At 50.4% G+C, this 16,090-nt stretch overlaps 7 protein-coding genes across 7 annotated transcripts; 2 read left to right on the forward strand and 5 right to left on the reverse strand.

Annotated features, from left to right (window-relative positions):
* Positions 1-203: 203 nt before the first annotated feature.
* Positions 204-1,503, reverse strand: P174DRAFT_437289 (40S ribosomal protein uS9). The gene is made up of 4 exons (XM_024826256.1): positions 1,409-1,503; positions 1,311-1,333; positions 1,057-1,128; positions 204-963 (listed from the first exon to the last, which is right to left on the reverse strand). The coding sequence occupies exons 1-4, from the start codon at positions 1,452-1,454 to the stop codon at positions 673-675; spliced, it is 432 nt and encodes a 143-aa protein (XP_024687454.1). The 5' UTR covers positions 1,455-1,503; the 3' UTR covers positions 204-672.
* A 206-nt stretch (positions 1,504-1,709) lies between these two features.
* P174DRAFT_437290 (mitochondrial 54S ribosomal protein uL13m) lies at positions 1,710-2,868 on the forward strand. The gene is made up of 3 exons (XM_024826257.1): positions 1,710-1,885; positions 1,951-2,311; positions 2,367-2,868. The coding sequence occupies exons 1-3, from the start codon at positions 1,865-1,867 to the stop codon at positions 2,501-2,503; spliced, it is 519 nt and encodes a 172-aa protein (XP_024687455.1). The 5' UTR covers positions 1,710-1,864; the 3' UTR covers positions 2,504-2,868.
* On the reverse strand, positions 2,637-3,903 carry P174DRAFT_382564 (urate oxidase; the record flags this gene model as incomplete). Its single annotated transcript, XM_024823124.1, has 3 exons — positions 2,637-2,996; positions 3,057-3,703; positions 3,764-3,903. The coding sequence occupies 3 exons, from the start codon at positions 3,901-3,903 to the stop codon at positions 2,875-2,877; spliced, it is 909 nt and encodes a 302-aa protein (XP_024687456.1). The 3' UTR covers positions 2,637-2,874.
* Positions 3,904-5,084: 1,181 nt separating this feature from the next.
* On the forward strand, positions 5,085-7,003 carry P174DRAFT_456495 (MFS transporter; the record flags this gene model as incomplete). The annotated part of the gene is made up of 7 exons (XM_024829437.1): positions 5,085-5,189; positions 5,249-5,269; positions 5,324-5,381; positions 5,445-6,079; positions 6,149-6,251; positions 6,319-6,749; positions 6,923-7,003. 7 exons carry the CDS (start codon positions 5,085-5,087, stop codon positions 7,001-7,003), a joined length of 1,434 nt encoding a protein of 477 aa, XP_024687457.1.
* Positions 7,004-7,227: 224 nt separating this feature from the next.
* P174DRAFT_437293 (uncharacterized protein) lies at positions 7,228-8,464 on the reverse strand. The gene is made up of 2 exons (XM_024826258.1): positions 8,337-8,464; positions 7,228-8,273 (listed from the first exon to the last, which is right to left on the reverse strand). Exon 2 carries the CDS (start codon positions 8,000-8,002, stop codon positions 7,364-7,366), a length of 639 nt encoding a protein of 212 aa, XP_024687458.1. The 5' UTR covers positions 8,003-8,273; positions 8,337-8,464; the 3' UTR covers positions 7,228-7,363.
* Positions 8,465-10,345: 1,881 nt separating this feature from the next.
* On the reverse strand, positions 10,346-11,891 carry P174DRAFT_361828 (putative C2H2 transcription factor; the record flags this gene model as incomplete). The annotated part of the gene is made up of 2 exons (XM_024821814.1): positions 10,346-11,127; positions 11,195-11,891. 2 exons carry the CDS (start codon positions 11,889-11,891, stop codon positions 10,346-10,348), a joined length of 1,479 nt encoding a protein of 492 aa, XP_024687459.1.
* Positions 11,892-13,335: 1,444 nt separating this feature from the next.
* P174DRAFT_437296 (uncharacterized protein) lies at positions 13,336-13,815 on the reverse strand. Its single transcript, XM_024826259.1, has one exon. The coding sequence runs from the start codon at positions 13,640-13,642 to the stop codon at positions 13,463-13,465; it is 180 nt and encodes a 59-aa protein (XP_024687460.1). The 5' UTR covers positions 13,643-13,815; the 3' UTR covers positions 13,336-13,462.
* Positions 13,816-16,090: the final 2,275 nt, after the last annotated feature.

The following is a 16,090-nucleotide window of genomic DNA, read 5'->3' on the forward strand; positions in this document are numbered from 1 at the left end:
AGTGAATGCGGATGCGGAACTTTCTTAGTGATGCAGGGACTCGCAGCACTCTTTGAGCAAGACCGCCTCTGGTAGGCAGATGTCGTCCATTGCCAAATGCTAAGCGTCCATAGGATATGGCTTCTGTCGCGTCCTTCAGCGTCCGATGCTTTCTACATATGTATGTGACGGGAGGTCCCGATTCGGCATATACTGCGAGGCAAGTTAAGTGCAATAATTTCTAGCAAATTGTAGAATTAGGTCATCAACGATCATAGGCAGAATGGTGTTTGATTTCCGCGTCTTGTAAGGGTAGAAAGTCATCAAGACAACTGCGCCTTTCCTGCGTCAGTCCTGGTCACAGTATATCCGAAAATTGCATTCCTTTTTTGGTCCAGACCATACAGTTAGAAAGATGACCCAAACAGACAACGCAGGATAACATCCGCAACGCTTATCTCTGTTTAGGGACAGATCAATGACAAACAAGAAAAATGGGTAATATTTCAGATTCCTGGCCTATACTAAATCCATCCGAGACAGAGCCAGTAACCCATTCCACTGCCACAACCAAATTCGAACCTTCTTCGATTGCCCAGTGGGATTGCACCATGATCTCCTCCCCAGTACACCATGAGAGAAACACAACACCATTCTGCGCTTTTTTCGTGGCTTTTTGATTGGCGGGGTCGTTTAACGGTAGGATTTCTGGTACCTGGCACGGGCACCGCGACCACCGAACTTCTTGGGCTCCGTACGACGGTTGTCGGCGACGAGCAGTGTGCGGTCGTATTGAACAAAAGCCTGCTTCAGCTGGTTCTTGGAGTGCTCATCGACGTACTTCTGGTAGTAGGCGACGATGGACTTGGCGATGGCCTGGCGGATGGCGTAGATCTGGGAGGTGTGACCACCACCGGAGACACGGACACGGATGTCGACACCGGCGAACTTGTCAGCGCCGACGATCAGGAGAGGCTCGTAGACCTATTTGCATTGTCGTCAGATTTCTGTTTTTCCTTTCTATCTTCTTTTCCTTCGCATCTTTGCGACGCCTTCCGTTGGGTTTTGTAGTCGTACCTTGAAGCGGAGGATCTCAGGCTGGACCAGGCCGAGAGGCTGGCCGTTGACCTTGATCAGACCCTTGCCTTGCTGTTGATAACAAAATTCTCAGCATTTGTTCTGTTGATTCCATGCGAATGAAAAAGCGAATCCCCGTTTTTGTCCTCCATATCAACCCTTCTCTTTCACGTTCCGGATATTCCATCTCGATAAATCACACAGTTTGCCATTGGGGCGACATCATAGGGAAATGGAAAGAATTCTCCTCATACCTTGCAGTGGGCGACAGCGGTGGCTATACAGATAATTCTAAGTTAGTGATCACGTTCTTCTTCATCTCCGCGTTCCTGTCCCCTTTGAAAAAACTTACCCGTCTTCTTCTTGCCGAAGCATTGCACACTCGGGACGGAAGCCATGATGTGTAGAATGGCCCTTGTCGGTGTCGAGAAGGAGTGTGCCGGAGGGTGGGTTCGAAGGGGGGGTTGGAAAGTTGTCGTCGTCGCAGGGCTATATTTCTCGCGGCGTTCGATTCGAGATGGGCAGAATCCGTGCGGACAAACTCGCTTAGTGCGCCGCGCTAGTGCCGTTCTAGGGCTTGTCGGGGGCTGCGGTCACGTGAGACTAGAGCCTGCGGGAGTCGGCGATGGAGTTTGGAGGTTGGACGTAGGGAGCGGACTCAGCGGAGGTTTTTCCGGAAGTTTGGGAACTTGGAACTTGGGACTCGAATTCTGGGGACTTCATCATAATTCAGTTTTGATTGTTCAATCAATTGCTCTGATTTCGACTTTCACCCCGGTCTATCCTCGTTGAGGAGAGCAGTTCAAAGATGTCGCAAACCATCGGAAAGGTGCGGTAGCCCGCTCTGTTTTGCAGCTCCATTTCTGCCATCTGGTCTAACATGAATACGTATAGACACGTCTCGCCTACTCTCGTACATGGCACTATGTCGACGTCGGCTCTGACCCGCGCTCGCTCGGCCGCCTGGCTTCCTCCATCGCCCTGTTCCTCATGGGCAAGCACAAGCCCATCTACGACCCTTCGACAGACTGCGGAGACTACGTCGTCGCTGTAGGCTGCAGCGACCTGCGGACTACGGGAAAGAAGCGCTTCCAGAAGAAGTACTACACGCACACCACGCGGCCCGGCAGCCTGCGAAGCATGACCATGGACCAGATGTTCGAGAAATGGGGCGGTGGTGAGGTTCTGCGGAGGGCTGTTCGGGGGATGTTGCCTAAGAACCGGCTTCGGGATAAGAGGTTGGCTCGTTTGAAGAGTGAGTTTTTTGGGTCTTTGCTGTTGGATTGCGCTTCTCTTGCTGACATGAGCAGCCTTCGAGGGTCTGGCTCATCCTTACAAGGAGAATATCGTAAAGTTCGGCAACAAGTCGGTTATTGGCAATTTGCCGGAGGTGCAACAGGCCTTCAAGAAGCCTGAGGTTGAGGCTGAGGCCAAGCAGTCTGCGTGAACGGTGCCTGGTCAGGGGGACGAAATCGAACAAAAGCGAATTATTCTCCCGCTCGGATGCGACGCCATCTGCTTCTGTAACTCTATATTTTCTGTGCTATTTTAGGACCGATTTTACTAGCGCATGGGTGGGAGTTTTGTGACTTATTGTTTTTTTCTTTCTCAGGATATCTTCTATTCGATCATTCCCAACAGTTTCCTCCTTTGAAGCGGGATTCAGTCGTCTACATGTTCGGTGCTTTCTGTACTATACGCAAGTGAAAGATGGATGATTGCTAGATGAAATACCCTATTCCCAGAGACTATGTACAGTTATGCCTTGGCTAACTCCCGTGACAAATCATGAAATGCAATCCTTTGACTGAGACACTCTCACAGCTTAGATTTGGATGAGCGGCCCACGGTGCACTTGATCAACCCGTTGGGATTTGTCTGCGGCGCGTACACCTCGGCGTCCTTGCCGAGGTTCTTGAGGCCCTTGTGCCAGCTGAGGTCTGCAGAAAAACAACGTTAGCAATGGGACCCAAGTCAGAGGAAGCATCGTCAGTACTCACCAACTTCAAAGTAGTGCTTGTTAGGCAGAGAGTACTCGACAGTCTCGATGAAGGGCTCGGCCGCTAGGATCTGCTCGGACATCTTGTACATAGTAGCTTGCACACTGGCACTGTTGTCCTGCGCAAAAGTCTTGAGGGTGATCTTCCGGGCCGCGGACCAGGCGGCATCGAACTTGGGAATGTTGGCGCGGACCTCGGCGAGGTCGCTGAAGCGCTTCCACTGCCACGAGGCATCGACATCCGTGCTGAGGATCCGATCCCAGGTCTCCTTGAGGGTGGTGTACTCGTCGCGCAGGAACCCGTGGAACTGCGAGCCGGTACTCTTGAGCACGGTGAGGCCAGAGATGGAGGACTTGATGTCGATGCCGGCGCCCTCGGTCACGTCCACCTGGACATTGCGGGTTTCGTCGCTGTCGCGGACGAAGGAGTGAGGGTGGGGCTTGCCGTCAATGTTCATGCGCGTCCAGCGGTGGGTGATGATGTGAGCGTGCGCGGCGTGGATGTGCTTGTATTTCTGGATGAAGTGGGTGCCCAGGATGGAGCCGAAGAGCTCGGGAGGAGTGACGGGGTGCTGCTTGGCGAGGATGTAGATGGTGTTCTTGATCGAGTCCGTAGCGACAATGACACTGTTGTCTGCCTTGGTGTAGCTGTCGTAAATCCCCGATTAGTACTCTTTGTCTGACTCTGTGCTCTAACCTCCGACTCACGAAGTCTCAATCTCTCCCTCCAACAGCACACAGACGGTCATCTCCACCACCGTCTGCACACCGGTCTTCTCGTCCCGGTGGACCTTGCAAACACGGACGTTGTCCTTTCCGTAGCGAGCAGCAGTAACAGAGGCCGACATTTTGATCAATTTAATGGAGCTGAGTAGCCGTAGTTGTCTAGAAAGAAGTGTAGTTGGAGAGTCGGGGTAAATAGTCCTGCGGGGAAGCTCAAGAACGATAAGGAAATCGGGGGTACGGGCAAGCCAAAGCTCACGATCTAACAATGCGGGTGAAGGAGAAAGGAAAGCTTGGTACTTCAACGCAAGCAGGCGACACAAGAGCTTTTAAATCCGGTCACGAAGGGACAACCGCGAAAAACCATCGCATGATGGGTGCTGGCTGTCCATGTCGGCCACCTCCGAAAGCCGCGCATTTGGACGGCTGCGGCCATCCTCCTTACTGTCCTCCGCCGTTTATCTTATCGCGCGGTGTTTGGAACTCCAAGGTCCTGGTGCCTGATAATTTTAAAGGCCGGCGACTCCCCAACAGTCCATCGCATGGTACGATTAGTAGATGAAAACCGTTGAATGATGGTGGTAATCAGGATGCTCTTTGAATCCTTGAGGTATACATGCGGCGACCTGTCCGCATGGAGTCAAGATGCCAGCCGCTGGACAAACGAACTGGGCTGATGATCAGTTCTCATCATGGACAGGCCTAGTTCCACAATGTTGGCGTATTGCTCATACATTCTTGGTCTTAGGATCCGAAATGTGAGAGTCCTACTTCGCTTTTTCGGGAGTCTGTCTGGCCTGTGGAGTGACCACGTAGAATGACAGGAAGGAATGCAGGGAAAAACCCCAGACATATCAACATGTTGATTGTCGGATTATCATGACTGTTGACTATCTGTTAGCAGAGATAGTATCAGATTATCTTGAGAAGCTGCGTGTTAGCTTGTGCAAGAAATCACGGCATTGATGTAGCTCCATGAAGTTGAAGCAATTATCGAGCGCAACTCATCATTCTAATTGGCCGCTGATCCATTGCTCCACTGCTCATTCTTTTTTTGTTTGTCATCGTCTCGACAAGTTCTTGAATCATTGGCGAGAGCAGATGTCATTGTCTTCCCGATATCATATCACTGGACTGGTTGGATCGAAAAATGAGCTAGGGTTGCTGTTGAAAGGAAGCTCTAAGTGGATGCATCAAAGTCTGCTATGCTACGAAGTTCGATGGCGCCAGCTGAAGATTGACAAAAGCAAAGCGACAACACACACTCGTTCAACTGCTACTTTCCTGAACAGAATTCAAGCAGACGATGTTCTGCTCAAGCAGCAAAGGGCATAAACGCCCTCCTTGGCTTCTACAAATACGGTCGTCCACAGCATTCATTATCGCCACCGTATGGACATCGTCATTTACAGTGAGTGGGACATCTAAGCTAGCCTTGTTACTCGTCTGGTCGTTGACTGTCTCTTCCAGGATTACTTCTTATATGCAATGGTGAGCAGCTATGGAACATACTGTCTTCGCAATTGCTGATATCAGATATGGTAGATTGTTCCAGTGATGCCAACTGCGCTGGTCGATAGGGCAGGAGTTCCATACGATGAACGTATGTCGCGCAGAAAGCTGCTTGTCTTCAAATGACGCTGTTGCTGACATGTTCCATGTCCAGGCGAATACTGGGTCAGCGTACTCTTGATGTGTGAGGCAGCCGTCGCGTTCGTCTGCTGCCCCATCTTCGGGTACCTCGTCGACATCGCACCGACGCGCCAGTTCCCCTACCTGTTCGGGCTCATCCTGCTCGGCGCCTCCATGGGGATGCTGGCTGTTGCGCATACCGTGTGGCTGTTCATAGTTGCGCGGTTGCTCCAGGGCGGTGCGACAGCCATGGTGGCCGTCGCGGGCCTGGCGCTCATGACCGACTCGGTCTCGTTCGATAACCTGGGTCAGACGATCGGGTATCTGGGGTCGTCGATCGCGCTGGGCTTCCTCCTTGGTCCGCTGCTTGGCGGACTAGTCTACAATGCTGCCGGGTACAATGCGGTGTTTGCCATGGCGTTTGCCATCGTCGGCGTCGACTTCGTCATGAGAGTGGCCGTAATCGAGAAGAAGGTCGCCCGCGCATGGTTGTCGGATTGCCCTGAGGAGAACGCAGGTGAGGGATGCCCTCAGCACTCATCAGGGATCTCGGAATCTGCAACGGGATGGAGGAACATTGCTCTGTTGCGCATAGCCCGCCAGCCACGGGTGATGATCTCCTCGTTCGCCCTGCTCGTCCAGGGCATCTTATACTCCGCCTTTGACTCGGTACGCTGTCCATAGTCCTCAAACTGGTACATTTCAGGAGAATCATACTCACGCTCATCAACCCGACAGACAATCCCCGTCTTTGTCGAAAACAAATTCGGCTGGAGCCCCTTCGGCGCGGGAGTGGCCTTCCTCCCCTCAGCCATAACAGCGCTCTTCGAACCATACTTTGGTAAGCCAGCCAGCCAGCCATCCAGCAAACCAAACAACCCCCAGCACACTCTAATCAGCAACCACAGGCTCCATCTCAGACCGATACGGCGCCCGCATCGTAACCTTCACCGGCTTCCTCCTCCTCTCCCCACCGCTCATCAGCCTCCGCTTCGTCGAATCCAACACAACCCCACACATCATCCTCCTCCTCGTCCTCCTCACCCTCATCGGCCTGTTCATCAACGCCTGCGTGCCCGCGCTGTACGTCGAAACGCAGCAGGTCCTTGAAGAAATGGAGCGCGCACGGCCCGGGATCTTCGGCAAACGGGGGGCCGTGGCGCAGGCGTTCGGCATCCAGACCATGTCTTCATTCATGGGGATGTTCCTGGGTCCGCTTTGGGGTGGGTTCGTTGAGTATCGGTATGGGTGGAAGACGATGGCGTGGACGCTTGGGTCGTTGGCCGCGGTGACGGCTGTGCCGATGCTTTGGCTGAGTGATGGGCCGCCGGGCGAGGTGGTTGAGGGACGGAGAGGGAGAGGGAGGGTTGTTGGCGGGGAGAGGAGGGAGGAGGCTGATAGGAATGTTTGAGTGTGTACATTAGGTCCCTATACTTGTGTTGTTCTCTATGTATGACCGTATTACCCGGAGGATTATGCGCTGACATCGGGACGCGCTCGTACGACCTTCAGTCATATGCATCATCTGCGTCCGGAACCGCGAGAGAGAACAAAATGAGAGGTCTGCACCAGACAGACCTATCAGCTATGTGAGGTGTACGCTGGTCAATTGTCATGATCAATGTTCACTGTTCCGTATGCATACATACAACAAAGTTATATCCTCATGTACAGACGCATCGATAGTTATACTCTCGAAACAGTCAAAAGACAATGAGCGGAGTAATGGTAGACAAGAAAGGAAATAATAGTGAAGACAGATGAAGCACTAGTTCTTTTCTTCACGAATCCCATTCCCAGCCCCCGCATAAGCCTTCCCCGTCGTAAGATGGAAACGCCCTTAAACACCCAAACCAATGCCAATCACTCAAACGCCCATCCATAATATAATTTTCGCAATCATAAGGATCATCAAGTTGGAGAAGCTTTCCAATGGATCGGAGCAAACGCAGATCAAAGGCTCAACTGATCAATGCTCCCGACTCGTCCACTGCCTCCCAGTCGTCCACCACCTTTGGTCACCATCCCTAACCGGTAGAAGCGTTCCTCTCCTGCAGCTGTTCGACCGCCGATATACCACTTCTCCGGGCCAAGGGCATCCCGGAAGCCTCCCGATCCACTGGAACTGTCACTCCCTCGCCGTTGGCGGTCATGACCGTCCGCGATGGGGATGGGATTTGATGAGGCAGGTGTAGGCGGGGAAGAGGGAGCTAGAGGGGTGGAGATAGAAGAAGCAGGGGATTCTGTACTCGGGGAAGTCTGATTCAGCGACGGTCGAGGGTGGGAATGAGGTCTAGCATGTGAAGATGCGGCAGCCGCAGAGGAAGAGTGGTGATGATAATGGTGGTTTGATGCCGCTTGTACGGCAGCAGTGGTAGAGGATGCTTGCTCTGCTGAAGTGGCCGCATTCGAGCCGGCACCGGCTTTGGTGGCTATTGCTCGGGCCCCTTGAGAGATCTGAGCGGCAGAGAGTGAGGAGGATGGACCTGCGGCGGACTGAGTACCAGCTGTCGAGGCCTTGTACGTCGATTGTGCTCGAAACGCCGCCAGGAAGTTGGCCAGAAAAGGCCTGTTAGTTGACATGTTGGACATGATGATTTTGTTCGGCTTCGGAAGGCAACAGTCTGTCAAGTAGCACTCGAATGGGAAAGACCCTAACGAGAAACGTATCCTGGATCCAACCTGTCTCGTCGGGTTCGTAAAGGGCCAGAAAGCACCTTAAATCACGTATATTACTCGAATGAGGCGATGGGATGTAGTGGACTAGTAGTGGCGGTAGTTCGTGGGCTTCCCAGTTTTGGCAGCGGTGACGGGAGGAAGAGGGAGAGAGAGCAGATCTGGCAGAGAAACGCCTCTGGATCGACTGTTTAATATTCAGCCTGCGCGGGACGACTAGACAAACGAATCATTCGGAGGTCTGTGATACTTTGCTGTACAGAGTAGATATAGCGAGACGTTCGTTCTGAGACGAAGGATTCCCCCAAAGTCACTCCGAAGTTTGACCCGCTGTGGTGCTTGCCGCTGGACGAGCCAATCAGCCGTTGCTGATATCGCCCCGGAGGAAAAGAGACTCGGCGGTGACGTCTTCACTCGCTTTAGGTACTCTTGGGGTCCGTTAGTATGAGCACTACGCTGAGAAGGAAAAACAGTTGCAAAATAAGATAGTTTGGGAATACTGACTTGATGATAAGAGAGGCAGGAGCTGAAGAACGGATCCCTCAGACTGAATGGCTCGCTTGAGCGGTTTCACAAAGAAGTCATGACCCTGGAGTAAGGAAGGGAATACTCGGAGGGGCATAATACAATGGATGGAGGGGAACTGTGGGGGTTAAACCGGCTTCTCTTCTACCAGATGTACTCCGTACTCAATATATCATGAGGGGAAACGGCTTAAAATATCGATCGTTACATTTCTAGACGGCATGTAGATACCCTGCATGCGATCTAAATCATCCGATGGATGAGATGAGGGGAAATCTAGACGAACGGCAGCTGCAGCTTGAGGTAGGGAAATATCGGAACCAGAAGCGCATCTCCGCGCCGGGCAGAAGGGAAGTCCAACAGCGTTGCACATGTGCATCTTCCCCCCCCTAAGAATGATGTCCGTTTGTCTTCGCTACGAGGCTGGACAAGGTGTCTACAGAGTGAATTTAGGTCATTTAGGATGTTTGTAGTAGCATATTTTTTCCCATTTGCCCGTCTTTTGCAGGTTAATCGAACATCGACTGTCTATAATCTATTTTCTTTTTTCAAATCCTTCCTTTTTACCCCCTCCCAGGTGTTCCTGGTTCCCTTTCCCTTTTTTTTTGTGTTGCCGTTGCTCATCTGTCCCATACTGCTTCGTCAAAAAGCAACATGCACAGGCGTTGTTTGCCTGCTCGTATCCGACACGGTTGAATCGGTACACCACCACTGTGGTCGATTCAAACCGATCGGAAGACGGAAAGACGAACATGGCTCGAACACAGAATGCACACCCCAGCACATAGCACGTATAGAACCATCTCATATGGCTGACAAGAGATTTCAGCACTCAAAACAGAGACGGCGACGCTCGGCTTCCCGGAACGCAAACCAGCCTCCGATCGTATGAAAAATATGACCCTCGAGAGACATATCACACTCTTTTTTTGCAGAGAGGAGAAGATGGCAAACAGAACAAAGGAGGGGGCATGGGAAACAACACAATGAGAATAAAACCATAAAAACACACGCACACGCACACAATAATAACAAACAAAAACAGGAAGATAAAAACACCACAAATGTCTCTTGGACCAAATCAAGCTCATATGTCCGAGCAGAGCGTACAGAATCTACTTACATGGTCGACAGGGAAATGAAATGCGGATCTGAACGGCCGTAAAGTGATGCAATCAGAATCCCAACAACTGTCCTTCCACGCGCGCATTCGGCGTTTGAAGTACAAGGTCATGCGAATCGAGACCTGAAGGCGACGGCAACTTTCCCCTGAGGAATGTCGCGTCGATGAGATGAGGAAAGTGAACAACAACACAAAACACAATAACACATGCCCAAGTCTATTTGTGGACGCCGGATAAACCACACACCGACCCATCTGCCACTCGTAATGGAGTCGGAGAAAATCAAACCCGATTCAGAACCGCCGCACTACTGCGCTCGCCGTAGAAAAATGCTGACCGGAAGAAACCTTTCGTTTTTGGAGCAGAAAATGAAATGACCCGTTTGTTGTAGAAGCCGCGAAAATACACCTCGTATGAGTTTCCGGACGGTAGATCAGGCCCAAAGGAACACCTGAAGGAACAATATCCACAGGCTTCACTACTAGTCGGGTCGCAACCATCCCCTTCAGCCACTGACTATTGTCTGGCGGCTTGCACGGTGCCTGGGTGAAGGAAATTAGAAAGTTATTCTTAAAACGTTTATTCGGACATAGCCACGCGCGTTCTCATTTTACTTACCATCGCCGCTGAGAGTAGTCGAAGCCAAGTATAGACCGTTCATTCCACCTTCTTGAGGGCCAGCCGTCGTAGTGGTAGGGTAGAACTTTCGTTCAGTTTCAACCTGGGCTTGAATCGGCTCCTGGCCGGATGCCATGGACTGGGGGAACACATGATTGATATAGCCGTCGGAGGCTCCGGGCTGGAACATGGAAGTCCAATCAAGTCCACCACCGTGATTCGGGTCGGGTCCAGGCATCATGGGACGCTTGGGATCAACGACAGGGGGTTTCGCCTGTTCAAGGGAAGGGCGGTCAACATTCAGCTGCTGGTTAGGTGCTTCAGTGCCAGGCTGCACAAGGTACGGGTTCTGCTTGGGAGTAGCCATCCAGGATGCTCTCTGATGAGCTTGTCCATGAGCGTAGGCGTCGTCTGGCTGACCACGGCCCAACCCATTGACAGACTGCATCGTAAAGCCTAGAGGCTGCTGGTCCGTGAAACCTGGTCGGCCTGTACCCAGACCATTCCCGTTCACGGCCCCCTCGCTGAAAGTCGCACCCGCGATGCCATTGGAAGGCGGGACGGTACTACTGACTTCCTCCTGTAAACTTTTTGCAGTATTTGCTGCAGCTTGAGCCTGAGACCGCTTCAAATGTGCCTGAGGATGCGACAAGTGGGTCGCCCCTGTGGGATTACCGCGTCGGATGGAGCACTTCTGGAAATGGCGCTTCAGAATATCACTGCGAGAGAACGTGTCCTTGCAGAGAACACACATGTACGGGCGATCACCAGTGTCTAGAAGGTGAAATTAAAATTTGATTAGTCAATGCCTAATAATAATAATCGGAATGCAAAAACTCACGTCTTAGCAAATGGCGCTTCAAATGTTTAGCGTGAAGGTATGTCTTGTTGCAGTGAGGGCAAGGGAACTTTCCGTCCGCGTCCTTGGCCGGGATCGTCGTGTTTTTAGCGGTACCATTGACACCATTGGTGACAGGAGTCGCGCGACCCGGAACGCTCGGAAGAATACCACGTCGGCCTTGGGATCCAACCACTTGAGTGCGTGGAGGCTCCTTTGCACCGTAAGGTCCGGCACCGTTTGCAGACGCCACCGGATCGGGGTTCATCCAAGGCGAAGCCTTGCCGTCGGGGTAGCTGAAAGCGCCGGAAGGCATACCATTGAAGTCGGGGCGGCGATCCCGTGGCGGAGCGGGCGCAATTGGTTGCGGGTAAGTCTGCGCGCTCGAAGCCGGGGGTAGCACACTGTGAGGAGGAGGATAGTGCTGCGACTGTTGTGCCTGCGCTTGGTGATTGTGGTGGGAGAGGAAGGTTGAAGGTGGCAAGCTACCCATGGTGGTATGAGGCATGATGGGTGCAGCCGACGACGCGTAAACATCATGCGTAGACGCGGGATACCTCGACAGATCCGGCCGGTATGGTGGCTGACCCATGTAGGAATGAGGGGCAGGAGATTGACTGTGATGAGGCTGCAGCGGAGGAAGGGTGTGCGGCTGAGACACAGGGTACTGAGGCTGCATGGTGTACTGAGGCATTGGCATGCTCGATATGGGTGTCGAGGAAAGAGACGTGGAGCCTTGGGGAAGGCTGGTGGATGGAGGCCGTGAAGGGTGAGATCTGGGATCCATCATGAAGCGGAGGAAGGGTCGGTGAAGACGCGAGAGGGGAGATAGGATAGGGCTGAACTGGACAAAAGGTTCACGGTATCCCGGTCATCGATCGCAGACCAAGACAATCCCTCTTCCCTGACGTTTTTTCGAACAGGAAACGAAGCTCAGCAGATTACTGAAATCCTTTCAATGTCGTCCAGCTTCAACTGGTGACAACCTTTCCTTTGCTTAAACTTTTTTTTGTTCACTTGTCCTTCCAGAAAGGATCACTGAGGAACTTTTCCCTCCTGTAACACGGAGAGAGTACGGTAGGACAAGGTCGGTTGCGACGGAAAGGCAGTCCCTCACAACAATCGAAAGCAGCGACGAGGATGAAACTGCTGGAGCAACAATGGATGTGTACAGGATCGAGTTCGACTCCACTGCAGAAAAAGAGTGTCAGGATTGAAGTCGAATGCTTAATCTGAATTCCCCACGGTCACCCACAAGAAAATCAAGTTCTGTGGGAACTTCTTTTTATCCGCACGTTGTCAGAAGAGTCAATGGTTCTGTATCCACCAGGGAAGCGGCGTGCAAGTGGGTCTAGCACAACCAGCAGTGCTAGAGTGGGCAGAATACTAGCCAAAATCTGCTTCGCGTCAATAGATGCGCGAGATGGGGACCAGGATCCTCGGATAGGGACGGTGTCTGATTCAACAACAACAACAGATGAAGGGCTGTAAAGAACAATGCGTATAGGTGCGGAGTTTAGGAGAGTGGAGGAGAGAGAGGAAGGGAGGGAAAAAGAAAAAGTACAAGAGCTTTGATAGAAAATGACCCAGGGCAAAGGAAAAGGAAGAGAGAAAAGTTTTTTTTTGAAAACCAAAAAATAAAATAAAAATAAAAAAAATAAAAAATGAGAGAGAATTAATAATAATAAAATAAAAATGATAAAAATTCAAAAATACAGCACCAAGGTACGTACGGTGTCGCCGTCTGGTCGGTGGTCACGGGGAATGGAGGGGGGCGACGAACAACGGCGGCTTAAAGTATAAAAAAAGAAAAGAAGAGGAAAAAGACCGGCGAGAAAATCAGAATGCAAAAAGAACTGAGAGATAATTGAGCAGGGGGACTTACTAGGAGCAAATTGGTTGGCACCTTTCGGGGAGGAGAAAGGGAAAGGAATAGACGAATAGATAGTTAAGAGGAAGAAAAAGGATGAGAGATCAGATAGTTTACATACATACCGACGAGGACGGGCGGTGGCCGATCATAACTAACTCTGGGAGGCAAAACGCGGAAAACGGTTACAGAAGCGCAAAACAACAAATATTATTCTGACAACGGGACGATTTATCAACTTTTTACGATCAATTATCATTATTTCTATGATTATTGAAGACTGCAGAGGTCCAGACTGCTAACTTCGACTCGAAGAAAGCATCTCAGACTTCTAAACTCATAAATATCGCAAGGAGCTACGGAGTACTGTACGTTGTAAAAGTAGGTACATAAGCAAGCACCTACCGTTTGGAACAGTTGTGTGCCGTTGACCTGATTCGCGCTTCGTCCGGTTCCCGATCATCCAGCAGCCCAGGAGCCGAGCTTCGAGGGTTGTAGAGAGAAAGAATGCCTGGATTTCTAATGTACCAGAACATACAAATTTCTGATTTCTGGGACCATTGAAAGCCGAATGCTCGCATACTGCCGACTACTCGTGATTCTGTGACATAAGTTTCCAGCACTTGGTACCTAGGGTAGTTAGTCTATCATTCTTTTCCCTGCTAAAGTATGGAAACGGTCAAGCCATGAAAAAAACATCCAATGAATTTCATTACTAGCACAGGGAAAACGGCAAATTCGGCCCAGCACCTAATCAGATTTAATTCCGAACGTTGACTATCCGGAAAGCAGGAGGATGCAGAATTGAATTTAGTTGGCAGCGGCGGCAAGCAGGGGAAAATCATGATGGAATCGTTGTTTGGTTAGTGAGATTTGTTATCACTACCTTATGATACCTACTGTACTCCATGGTAATGATGAATTCTAAATCTTCATATGATTCCGGCTTTCAATAAATTCCATTTCAAATGCTAATTATCCAAATCCGTGCAACAATCCCATGATGAATGTGGTTGTTTACAGGAAGCGGTCGGGCGTTTTCCGAAGACAGTCGTCGGGAAGTACCATTGTGGTACACTTGCCGCATACAGACACATAAAAGATACTTGGCAGTGACTTGTTCACAGGTGACGCGCCAGGGTTCTTGAGAAGCCTGCCAATCTTGAGCGAGAACGCAAGCGGTTGAGTGCTTTTTCTGGTCGGCCTAGATTTCGGCCTTTGGTTTATCGTGCAATCAGACAATACCAGACGTCGACAGGCATCCAGATTTCAGGACTTCAGTACAGAAGGATATTTTACAGATATAGCCATAGTGTACTTTGATATGCAGCTGATTACCTACACGACAAGAAATATATATCTCAAGGAGAATAATAGGATGGATTATCCATTACCAAGATTGTAGCTAGGTAGATCCTAAAGTTGAAGGGGGCAGCGGAAGAAAGAGGAAGCAAGCCATTCGCCCTACGCCATGCATGCTACCTTGTTGTGGGAGGCTGGAAGGAACTTAACCTATGGTCTATGCTGCTTTCAGGACAAGGATCATGCTTCCGTGCTGAACCTAGGTATCTAATAATTTAATAATAACTGATAGGTTTATCTCGTCCACGACAGGGACATACGTAACCGTACTTACCAAGCGCTGCTCCGATCGCGTTCAGTTCCTTTCTGAGGCTTTCTCATCCTTAGCTTGTACCGAATACGGAGAATCAGCGACAAGAACTGCTGATCAAAGTTATTTGTGCTTTCTAATTAGTTATTTCTGGCTTTCAGCGCTTCTGTTGTCTGATTATTGTTCCACAGCAGTCGTTGATATAGTCAAGCTTAAGCTCAAGTGGAGGGTCTCCAGCTCTTGCACCAATTCTCCGCAATTGACAGTCCCGCCCTTCCAGATGTTCTTCAGGGGCTCGACGGGATCCTCATGGCACATCCACATTGATTCCACATGCGAGGATGGTAGCTCGCAGCGGTAGAACCTTATCATGGTCATCACTGCTGTCGAAATGAGTGGAGTGGTACATGTTCGGATCCTAGATTCAGTGAACAAGATCAACCTGAATATGGGTCATAGCCCCTTACTCCATCTTTTGGCATATTTAGATCGACCTGACAGCACCGGATGCCTTGCACAGTTATTTTGGCGATATCGATGCCTGTTAGTATGGACATAACTTGACCAAATCCTTCCCTGGAAATATATTATGATGGGACGGTCTGTACGGAGTGCTTGCGGTCACTTAGACCTATTGAGACAGCAAATACTCTCTAAAGTACGGATACCAGAACAATATTTTGTAGACTACCAACGCCAATATATTGTCTTCATACATAATGGCTCATGACCAGTTGTCATGGACAAAGTACCGACTACTCCTCCTGTCTTGTCTAGACCTCTGTCTTTCTGCAGTGTCACTACTGTGGAGCACAACGGCTCACATAGATAATATGCGTCTCAGGCCTCCGCATTGTAGTTTGCTTTCAGTCAATATGATCATGCAATTGGATTCCTTCACCTGATTCACATATATAGATTGGGCGTGAAGATAATTCGATACGACCAAAGTACCATGTCATGAGTCCGGTTCTCACAGGAGGTTATATCAATTCCATTGGATGAGACTCGAATAGTTTCGCACCCCTTGGCCTGCGAGCTGAAAATAGAAGCGAGAATGTTCTCTGTTCTAAGAACAACAACAATAAGATGACCAGGTGCGAGTACGCACACAGCTATGACTATCCTCATGCAACAAAATTCTCAAAAACGGCTGATCACTGCCATCGGCCTTAAAAGACTATCTGGACTCTATATAACATCACTCTTGTCCTCGCATTCTATTCAGTCTTAATGATGCAACGCAATATTTCCCAGTAATCTGTGCAATTATGCAGTAGTATCTAGCAACCAGGTAGAATGCAACGGAGAATGGCAGTACAGAGTATCTACACTACTGTAAAGTACCTTACGTACTTGCCCGACTCAAATACCGACCGAGAAAGGCTCGACCCAAACCGTCCAATCCTAATTTGCT

This window comes from Aspergillus novofumigatus, assembly GCF_002847465.1.
Source record: "Aspergillus novofumigatus IBT 16806 chromosome Unknown P174scaffold_1, whole genome shotgun sequence".
NCBI classification, from domain to species: domain Eukaryota; kingdom Fungi; phylum Ascomycota; class Eurotiomycetes; order Eurotiales; family Aspergillaceae; genus Aspergillus; species Aspergillus novofumigatus.

Coding starts and splice junctions, on each gene's coding strand:
- P174DRAFT_437289 (XM_024826256.1), bottom strand. CDS start 1,454: ATGGCTTCCGTCCCGAGTGTGCAATGCTTCGGCAAGAAGAAGACGG. Junction 1,334..1,408: donor CTTCGGCAAGAAGAAGACGG/GTAAGTTTTTTC, acceptor TTATCTGTATAG/CCACCGCTGTCGCCCACTGC. Junction 964..1,056: donor CTGAGATCCTCCGCTTCAAG/GTACGACTACAA, acceptor CAATGCAAATAG/GTCTACGAGCCTCTCCTGAT.
- P174DRAFT_437290 (XM_024826257.1), top strand. CDS start 1,865: ATGTCGCAAACCATCGGAAAG. Junction 1,886..1,950: donor TGTCGCAAACCATCGGAAAG/GTGCGGTAGCCC, acceptor GAATACGTATAG/ACACGTCTCGCCTACTCTCG. Junction 2,312..2,366: donor GAGGTTGGCTCGTTTGAAGA/GTGAGTTTTTTG, acceptor TGACATGAGCAG/CCTTCGAGGGTCTGGCTCAT.
- P174DRAFT_437293 (XM_024826258.1), bottom strand. CDS start 8,002: ATGTCCAACATGTCAACTAACAGGCCTTTTCTGGCCAACTTCCTGGCG.
- P174DRAFT_437296 (XM_024826259.1), bottom strand. CDS start 13,642: ATGCGAGCATTCGGCTTTCAATGGTCCCAGAAATCAGAAATTTGTATG.